The sequence below is a fragment of the Corylus avellana genome, chromosome 4 (assembly GCF_965113065.1).
Source record: "Corylus avellana chromosome 4, dhCorAvel1.hap1.2, whole genome shotgun sequence".
Classification (NCBI taxonomy): Eukaryota; Viridiplantae; Streptophyta; class Magnoliopsida; order Fagales; family Betulaceae; genus Corylus; species Corylus avellana.
In genome coordinates, this window is record NC_142493.1 from 10,884,863 (window position 1) to 10,894,363 (window position 9,501).

General features: G+C 38.4%; 2 protein-coding genes and 1 pseudogene across 2 annotated transcripts; all 3 read left to right on the forward strand.

Annotated features, from left to right (window-relative positions):
* The first annotated feature begins 286 nt into the window (after positions 1 to 286).
* Positions 287 to 4,337, forward strand: LOC132168613 (uncharacterized; annotated as a pseudogene).
* Positions 4,338 to 6,024: 1,687 nt separating this feature from the next.
* LOC148586276 (uncharacterized) lies at positions 6,025 to 6,749 on the forward strand. Its single transcript, XM_088515543.1, has 2 exons — positions 6,025 to 6,122; positions 6,164 to 6,749. The coding sequence occupies exons 1-2, from the start codon at positions 6,025 to 6,027 to the stop codon at positions 6,747 to 6,749; spliced, it is 684 nt and encodes a 227-aa protein (XP_088371669.1).
* A 1,165-nt stretch (positions 6,750 to 7,914) lies between these two features.
* On the forward strand, positions 7,915 to 8,705 carry LOC148586277 (uncharacterized). Its single transcript, XM_088515544.1, has 2 exons — positions 7,915 to 8,400; positions 8,568 to 8,705. Exons 1-2 carry the CDS (start codon positions 7,915 to 7,917, stop codon positions 8,703 to 8,705), a joined length of 624 nt encoding a protein of 207 aa, XP_088371670.1.
* The last annotated feature ends 796 nt before the right edge of the window (positions 8,706 to 9,501 follow it).

The following is a 9,501-nucleotide window of genomic DNA, read 5'->3' on the forward strand; positions in this document are numbered from 1 at the left end:
GTATGGGATGGGAGCATACGGAAATTTCAAAAAGCAAAGAGGAGGGGACTGGAATTCAAACAAATTTTCACGGACATGCACTCTCAATGTGATAGCAAGGAGATGGACCTTTTTTTTGTTATAGCCAGACGTATTTGGCTTAAGAGGAATTCGGTGGTTCACGAAAACTCCTTTTCCATCCCAACCAACTGGTACATGAAGCTATTACGGCTTTGGACGAATTTTGGAAAGCGAATGACGGAAGCCAGGAATTACATCGAACGTAGTTGGAGCTAACTACAATACCATGGAAGCAACCCCCAACGAATATGGTCAAAATAAATTGGGATGCCGCTGTGGCAAAGACGCTCGGAAGAATCGGGCTGGGGTTAATCGCGAGGGACTGCGGGGTACGGTGATTATGGCTCGAAGCATTACGAAGGTAATGAATGTAGATCTAACAACAATAGAATCTATGGCAGCTTAACAAGGACTCCTTCTCGGGCTGGAATTAGGGACAACCGGAATAATATTTTAGGGGGATGCTAAACAGGTCGTACATGAGGTGAATTCTCATGAACCATGCAATAGTTATTTCGGTCACCTAGTGGAAGGCATCCAAACAATGATACAGGATTTCGGTAATGCGAGCTTCAACTATATACCTCGGGATGGAGGAACGAAATTCCGCTGTATATCTATGGTATTGTAAAGAGAGAGGAAGTCACTTCTTCTCCTTGATTGCATCGTTCTTATCATTGATTTTTGGAATAAGATATCCATTTCTCCAAAAAAATAGGTTCCACATAAACCACTCACAAATGTTTGATTCACTAGACAAATTCAATGTATTAAAGATGTTAAATTGTTGAAACAAATATAAACTTTTCAAGCAAATATTTTATGATATAAATGGGAACACTAACTTTAATATAACTTTAAGAAAGATAATTGTAGACAGAGACGGAGGAGGGGGGGGGCGGCTGGGGCCATGGTCCCCCCCTCCCCCCCCCCCCCCCCCAATTTCCTTAAAAAAGAAAAAGAAAAATAGGCTGAAGAAAAAAAAAAATTCATACAATCCCCCCCCCCCCCCAAAAAAAAAAAAGAGAAAGACTGGTCTCCCCCAAAAAATTGGCGCCCCATCCCCCCAAAAAAATTGCCAAAAAATAGGCAAAAAAATATCCCCCCCAAACAAATAGGCGCCTGATCCCCAAAAAAAATAGCCCCCCCGGCTCCCAAAAAAGAAAAAATAGGCGCCAGATACCCCCTTCTTGTCCTCAGTTCTTCACTTCGTCCCCTAGTCAAGATGCAGAGATTGAGAATTTGAGAGAGAGAGAGAGAGCACTACTGCGGGAGGGAAAATTCTTACAATTTTCTTTTAAATTTCGTTATATAATCGTGGGATTGTAATTACAATCGTGGGATTATAATCGTGGGGAAAACCTTGTGCTTTGCTCTTTATGGAATATACCAGTAGACTTGCTTTTGCTTTGTTAATATTGGTTCTATAGTTACTAGTTGGTCTCCTCTGGTTTAGTTGGTTTTCTGTTCACGATTTGGTTGTTTTGTTCTGCTGCTAGTATGTTTTGCAGGTTTGTGATTTGTTTTGTTGGTGTTCAGCCTCTGTGAGGCTTTGGGTTGGTTGACTTAAGTCTGAATGTCGGGGATTTCTCTGATTTTTTTTTTTTTTGGTTATTTTCTTTATGTAGTTATGGAAATCTAATAATGTAACACATGCGTATATTATTTGTTTGCTGAGGTTAATTATTCCTCAAATGATTTACTTCCACATCCAATGATTCATTTGTATTTCCTAGCTAGACAATTTGCGCACATGCTCGGCCAACTAGAGCCATCAATTTTCAATATTATTTATTTATGCTTTCTCCCGATTTTGTTTGTAGATGATGGAAAAGTCAAATACAATACTTGACTTTTTCAAATGAAAAAATGCACAAAGTTCAAATGCACAAACTTCAAATGTCAACATTGGTGATACATCATCGCCAGCTTCTGATATCCCAATTTCTGAAAATTCTTCTAAAAGACTTCGGAGAGTTGATGGCAATGAATTTGATATTAGTTCATTGGAGTTTGATCCTGGATTGCATCGTCAGATATGGGAATATGATGTTAATCATCGAGATGAAATTCGAAGAGCTTACATTAATGCTGGTCCGTACCAACCTCCGATCTCAAATTACCCAAAATCTGGTAAAGAAAGTCATTTTCGTAACTTTCAACCTTCGTGGTACAATCTATTTCCTTCATGGCTTGAATATTCACGTGAGAAAGATGCAGCATTTTGTCTACCTGGTTTTCTCTTTAATAAGCCATCTGGGCATTTTACACAACGTGTATTCACTATAGATGGATTCAGGAATTGGAAGAAAGTTAGAAATTGAAAAGATTGTGCTTTTCTCAATCATATAGGAAAAGATCCTACTTCATTTCACAGAGTTGCTGACAAGTCATATGAAGATTTGAAGAACCAATCTCAACATATATAGAATGTGTTTGAAAAGCTCACTTCTGAACAAATTGCAAACAATTGACTGCAGTTGAAAGCCTCAATTGATGTTGTTCGAGTGCTTGCATTTCAAAGTGTTGCTTTTAGAGGTCGGGATAAAAGTGTGAGTTCTACAAATCGTGAAAATTTTCTTGAGATATTGGGTTTGACGATTTCATATAATGAACAGCTTGCTGAAGTGATCGCTAAAGCTCCCAAAAATGCCACTTACACATCACCAACGGTACAAAAACAAATTTTACATGTTTTTTCAACCAAAGTAAGGGAAATAATTCGTAATAAAATTGGTGATGCAAAGTTTTGCGTAATTGTTGATGAAGCTCGTGATGAGTCAATGAAAGAGCAAATGGCTATAGTTTTAAGATTTGTTGATAAGAATGGCTTTGTGCAAGAAAGTTTTTTTGGACTTGTTCATGTCTCTGATACTGCGGCATTAACCTTAAAAAACGGTATATATTCTGTATTGTCTAAACATCAATTAGACATTCAAAATATTCGAGGGCAAGGATATGATGGCGCAAGTAATATGCGAGGGGGGTGGAATGGGTTGCAAGCTTTCGTTTCAAATGATTGTCCATATGCCTACTACATTCATTGTTTCGCACATTGTTTGCAATTGGCATTAGTGGTGGCATCAAAAGAAGTCATTTCTATTAATCAATTTTTTACCAAATTGAATGTTGTTGTCAATTTTGTTTGTGCCTCATACAATCGGTATAAAGAATTGCGGGTTGCCCAAGCTGCTGAAAATGCTTACATGATTGCAATTGATGAGATTGAGAGTGGAAGGGGACTTAATCAAATTAGTACGCTACAACGACCTGGAGATACGTGTTGGAGTTCTCACTTGAGATTAGTTTCTAACTTGATCAAAATCTATAGTCCAGCTTGTGAAGTTATTGTTAAAATCATTGATGTGGGAACTTCTTCTTCCCAACGAGCAAAAGCTGATTCAGTTCATCAGGTAATGACTTCATTTGAATTTGTATTCATCTTACATCTCATGAAAGAAACTATGTAGATCACCAATCATCTATGTCAAGCATTGCAATCCAAATCTCAAGACATTTTAAGTGCTATGCATCTTGTTTCATCCACTAAAAGGTGTATCCAACAATATAGAGATGATAAATGGGAAGTTTTACTTACCAAAGTGAAGTTGTTTTGCAATAAACGCAACATAGATGTTCCAGATATGAATGCCGGTTATGTTGAGACAAGAGGTCGAGCTCGCAATCAACAAGCTGACTTTACAATTAAGCATCATTATCGTGTAGATATTTTTTGTGCTACAATAGATTCTCAATTGCAAGAATTAAATCCCCGGTTTAGTGAGCATGCAGTGGAGTTACTTATTCTAGGCTCGGCACTTGATCCTCGAGCTGCGCATGAGTCTTTTAGAATTGATGATATTTGTAAGTTGGTAAATAAGTTTTATCCGCAAGACTTTACCGATCTTGAAAAAGAACAGTTGGAAATAGAACTTCACCATTATGAGCATAATATAGTTCAAGATTCAAGTTTCCAAGGATTGTTAAATATTTCCGAATTGTACCAATGGTTGGTTAGAACCAAAAAATCAACTATCTACCAACTTGTTTTTCGAGTTGTTGTGCTTCTGCTTACTCTTCCCGTTTCTACCGTAACTACAGAATGAGCATTTTCAGCCATGAATATCATCAAAACTAGGCTTCGCAACAAAATTGAAGATGAGTTTTTGACGGATTCTCTGATGTTGTACGTCGAAAAAGAAATTGTTGCAACACTTAGTACAGATTTAATCATAGATGATTTTCGGGATATGCAAATACAACGGGTTCCATTTTGATAGGTGTTTGTGCTAAAATTTGAAATGTTTTATGACACACCTATCTATGTATCTTTTTCTTCATATGTTTAACTTTTTGTTAAAACTGAATTGAAGTTAATTTTTTTTTTGTATACATTACTTTATGTATTTTGAATTTCTACCTCGATCCCCCCATCAAACTCTCTGAATCCGTCCTTGATTGTAAAGAATAAATTTTTATTTCTAACATATGTTCAATTGTAAAATAAAATTGCATATTTATAGTTGAATAAGACCCTAAAATAAAGGAAATAGAATAATTAAAAAATCAGCATATTTACAATAGTGAATACCATAGCAAATATTGCCATAATATGTTGAGAATATGAACTTGTTTTTAATTTATTGTACTTGTAATTACTTTTCATGTTTCTACCGCAACTATAGAACAAATATTTTCAGCCTTGAACATTGTCAAAACTAAGCTTCATAATAAAATTGAAGATTAGTTTTTGACTGATTCTTTGATGTTGTCCATCAAAAGAGAAATTACTACAAAATTTAGTATAAATTTAGCTACATGATTTTCAGGATCTAAGAGAACGACGGGTCCAATTTTCATAGGTATTTAAAGTGAATTTTGAAATATATTATGAAGTAATTATTTGTATCTTTTCCTTTGTTTATTTTTTTTTTAAAAAAAAAAAAACAATGAATTGATACTAATTTGATTTTGTATTAATTTAACCTTCAATTTTAATATAATTCTCATTCATACTTTTGCCCTCATATCCTAAAATATTTTTCATTTATGATTTCCCTCTATCCATAAGACTTTCTAGCTCCGTCCCTGCTCGGTGAAAGGCATGGCCTCCATGTCACCTTGTGGCTTTGCATTTATATGTATATGTATATATCTAATTGATCCAACATCCATATTAAATATACTTTGGCAAATAACATTAGAAAAATCATATACCTTTTTCTTCTCCTTTCAAATTGCTGATCAAAAGCAAAATAATAATACTTAGTATTTATTTGTTTCAAACTTCATTACAAAATGTAGTCTCAGCCAACTATAGGTACCAAAATGATATTGTCATTGCGATCAAGGACAAGGTATATGCAATTGCAACAGAAATCTGCAAGTCCTACCCAGCCTGGAGGTAGGACTACTGCTATTACCATTGGGTTATCCCTTTGTATCACCGCTTGGCTTGCTGCTCATTCTTTCCAACCAATTCAGGACATCGAAATTTGTGACCTACAAAAATTGAATTAGCCTCAATATAGAACTAGGATGAAAATTATTCTTTCCTAAAACATCATGCTTCGATACAATTCCCTACGAAATGATAATTAATTTCTATCCTGCCTAGATGAAGTTCTCTGAGCATTAACATTTATTTAAGAAAAAGGGAACATGAAGAAGAAGAAATTAATGATCATATAGAAATGATCTTTAGTAGACTATCATACAACTACCAAATAACTTGAATGATGTCGTAAAAATTAGTCATTAATTTTTATATTTTTTTAAGTTATGATTTTTACTACCACGTTATCATGTTATATGTCAGTCGTATAACAATCTATTAAGTAACATTACTTGTAATAAGCATAACAATAACTACAACAATTATTTTTTTAATTTCTAACTTTCTCTTTCAATATCTCAATGAAGAATACCAATGGCCATAATTCTGTGCTAGGATCTAGATTACCAATGGTGATTTTCCTTTTCCCTCTATCCTTTTACTGGGGCTTCCTTGGTGAATTTGCTAGTAGAAAGGGTTTAATCCCCAACCGGGTTACGCTAGTGGGGTGATTGTTGGCTTTTTTTGAAGAGTCAAAACTGATGGCAGAAAACAAAGATCAGACGGGAGACGGCGGACTAAAGGTGAACAAGTGGGGATAGCGATTACGGATGATGATGTAGGTGTGATCCGTGAGAGAGGGGAAACATGTTTGATAAGCAAAATTTGGGCGGAGAAGAAGGTTAATAAGGAGGCCTTTAAAACACTGCTTTCTCGAATCTGGAAAGCCGAGGGATGTGTTTATTTAAAGGAGATTCAGGAAAATATGTGGATCTTTGAATTTTCTGAAGTGGCGATCAAGGAGCGAGTGATGACAGGTGGTCCTTGGTCCTTCAATCGACAGATTCTGATTCTCAACGAGTTCATTGGTCTAGTCCCTCCCTCCAGAATCGATTTCACGCACTCACCTTTTTGGATCCAGGTTCATGATATGCCACTCCTATGCATGTCAAGAACAGTGGGAACCAAAATAGGAAGAACGCTAAGAGACTTGGAGGACGTAGATGTGGCAGGGGATGAAGCAGGATGGTTACGAAGCCTCCGGCTACGGGTCTCTATTGATCTCACTCAACCTCTTGAGCAGGGAAGAGAACTCATATTGAGAGGAAATTCAGTGTGGGTTAACTTCAAATAGGAACAACTGCCATTGTTTTGTTTTCATTGTGGTCGTATCCTGCATGGAGTAAAGGCTGTCCTAAAAACCCAAGTAGAAGGAAGAACGTACTAAAAGGGGAAAAGCCATGGGGAGTATGGCTTCGGGCAGAAGAGACGTGAAAACAGGCAGGGAGTGATTATACTAAAACGGAAGTGCCTAACGGAGCAGACTCAATGGTGGTTGAACGGCCGGCAGAAGGGCACCAGACGTTCTCTCAAGGAGCTGACAAGGCAAGATGTGGTGATCTCGGAAACTCTAGCAGGGTTAGTCCTCCAAAAAAGGAAAGAAGTTCAAATTCCCTCACGGAGGAGAAGAGATCCCAAAAGTTGGGGCAAAACGGTCATGGAATTATGAGGAAGATATGGGGAGGGGATCAAGGAGGAAAATCATAGAAGATATTCCAGAGATTGGGCGCAGGCAGTATAATGGCTCATATGTGGTGAGAGAGAAGTCAAAGGGTAATAAAGAGAAAGATCCAGATCATTTTCAAAAGGGCTCAAGTTTTCTCAAAAATATGGGCCATGACAGGGGCCCAATGGAGAGATGGGAAAATGCCTTGGGACATTCGACTGGTGCAATGACAGGAAGCCTGGTGGAAAATGTGGGACCAAAGAGGAAAGGAGACAACTCCCCGGTGCATGAAATCGACGAGAATAATTTTACAGATGGCCCACCGTCGGGGAGTAGTTTGAGAGTGTGGAAGAAAAGAGCAAGGGAAAGTCCTGGTTTATTAGAAATTTCAACCTCTAAGGAGACTTTGATGAAGGAGGGGGAGAAGGAGGCGAAAGAAGGAGATGGGAAGCATGACCCAAAAATCATGGGATTTGCGATGGCTGGGGAACAACCCCGCCAACAGCCATGATTCTACTAAGTTAGAACTGTTGAGAGCTTGGGAACTCGAAGGCAGTTCGAGACCTCTGCCTTTTGGCAAAGGAAAAGAAACCCAACCTTTTGTTTCTCATTGAAACAAAAAGGACTCGCTTGGAAATGGAATGGATTCAAATAAAGCTTGGCTTTGAAGGCTCCTTTATGGTAGATTCTGTCGGTAGGAGTGGTGGACTTGTGGAAGCAGAACTGTGACTTGGCTATCCAAAATTTTTCTCGTCGTCGTATAAATGCTCTGGTGAAGTTGTTGGAGGAAGGAATGGAATGGAAGCTTACCAGCTTTTATGGGAATCCGGTCGTGGAAAAAAGACGGGAGGCATGGAGTTTGCTTAAATTTATTAAGCAACAAAACCCGGGCCCATGGTTATGTGTGGGCGACTTCAATGAGATAGTGAGTATAACGGAGAAATGGGGAGGAGCGGACAAGAAGGATAGCCAAATGGAGCAGTTTCGAAACACTTTGGAGGAATGTGACCTCGCTGATTTAGGGTTTGTTGGCTCAAAATTCACGTGGTCGAATGTCAGGGAGGACGGGAGCTTCATGAAGGAACGCCTAGACCGGGCCTTAGCAAACAACGAATGGTGTGCATTTTTTCAAGATGTGGAAGTCCAAGTGTTGGCGGCTCGATCATTGGATCATAAACCTTTATTGGTCGATTTTGCACGTCAAAAGGAGCACCGACATTTCCCAAAGAAGAGCTTCAAATTTGAGGCAAAGTGGACGTTGGAGGAGGAGTACCAAGAGGTTGTATGAGAGGCTTGGCAATCAGGTTCTAATCAAGCACTTGGAGGGAACCATGTAACTACCAAATTGAAAAAATGCAGTGATTTTTAACTCTCTGGAGCAAAAAATTTGGATGCACAGAGAGTTTGCATAAGGAAAAAATGGCAATTCTTGAGAAACTCCAACAGCAAGAGGGTCCATGTAATCAGGCTGAGATCAAGAGGCTTCAAAATGAGATAGCTTTGATTTTGGATCAGGAGGATCTAAAATGGAGGCAAAGGGCCAAGCAGGCGTGGCTCTCTAGTGGGGATCGGAACACTGCATAATTCCACAAATGGGCCAATGAGAGAAGGAAATCCAATAGGATAACCCACATACAAGATGAGGAGGGACGTGAGTGGCGTTCAAGGCATGAAGTCAGCGGGGCCTTTGTTACTTTTTTCCAAAACCTGAATACCACGCAAGGAACGGAAGAAATTGACATATGCCTGGAGGGGTTGGAAAGGATAATTACGGATGACACGAATACTAAACTCATGGCCGAATTTTCAAGGGAGGAAGTGGAGGCAGCTTTGATGGGGATGGCTCCTTTAAAATCTCCAAGCCCCGATGGGTTTACCGCTTGTTTTTTCCAAAAATCATGGAGTGTCGTCAACTCGGAGGTATGCGGTCTGGTGCTGGATTTCCTGAACAGAGGTATTTTTGAGCCTAAAATAAATCAAACGTATATAGCTTTGATTACAAAACAAAAAAAAAAAAAAAAAAAAAAAAAAAAAAAAAAAACACCTTCTTCAGTGTCTAAATTCAGACCTATTATGTACTTTCTAAAATAATTGCTAAGGTTATTGCCAATAGGCTAAAAAAAGTGCTTCCTGATATTATTTCTCCCTATCAAAGTGTTTTTGTGCCAAGTAGACTCATCACTGACAACATTCTGCTGGCGTTTGAAGCGTTACACACCATGCATGAATGGAAGAATGAAGGGGCGTAAGGGGTATATGGCTCTAAAACTAGACATGAGCAAAGCATACGACCGTGTAGAATGGGAATTCTTGGAGAGGGTTATGCTTAAACTGGGGTTTGATCAAAGACGGGTACAAGCAATTATGATATGTGTATGGA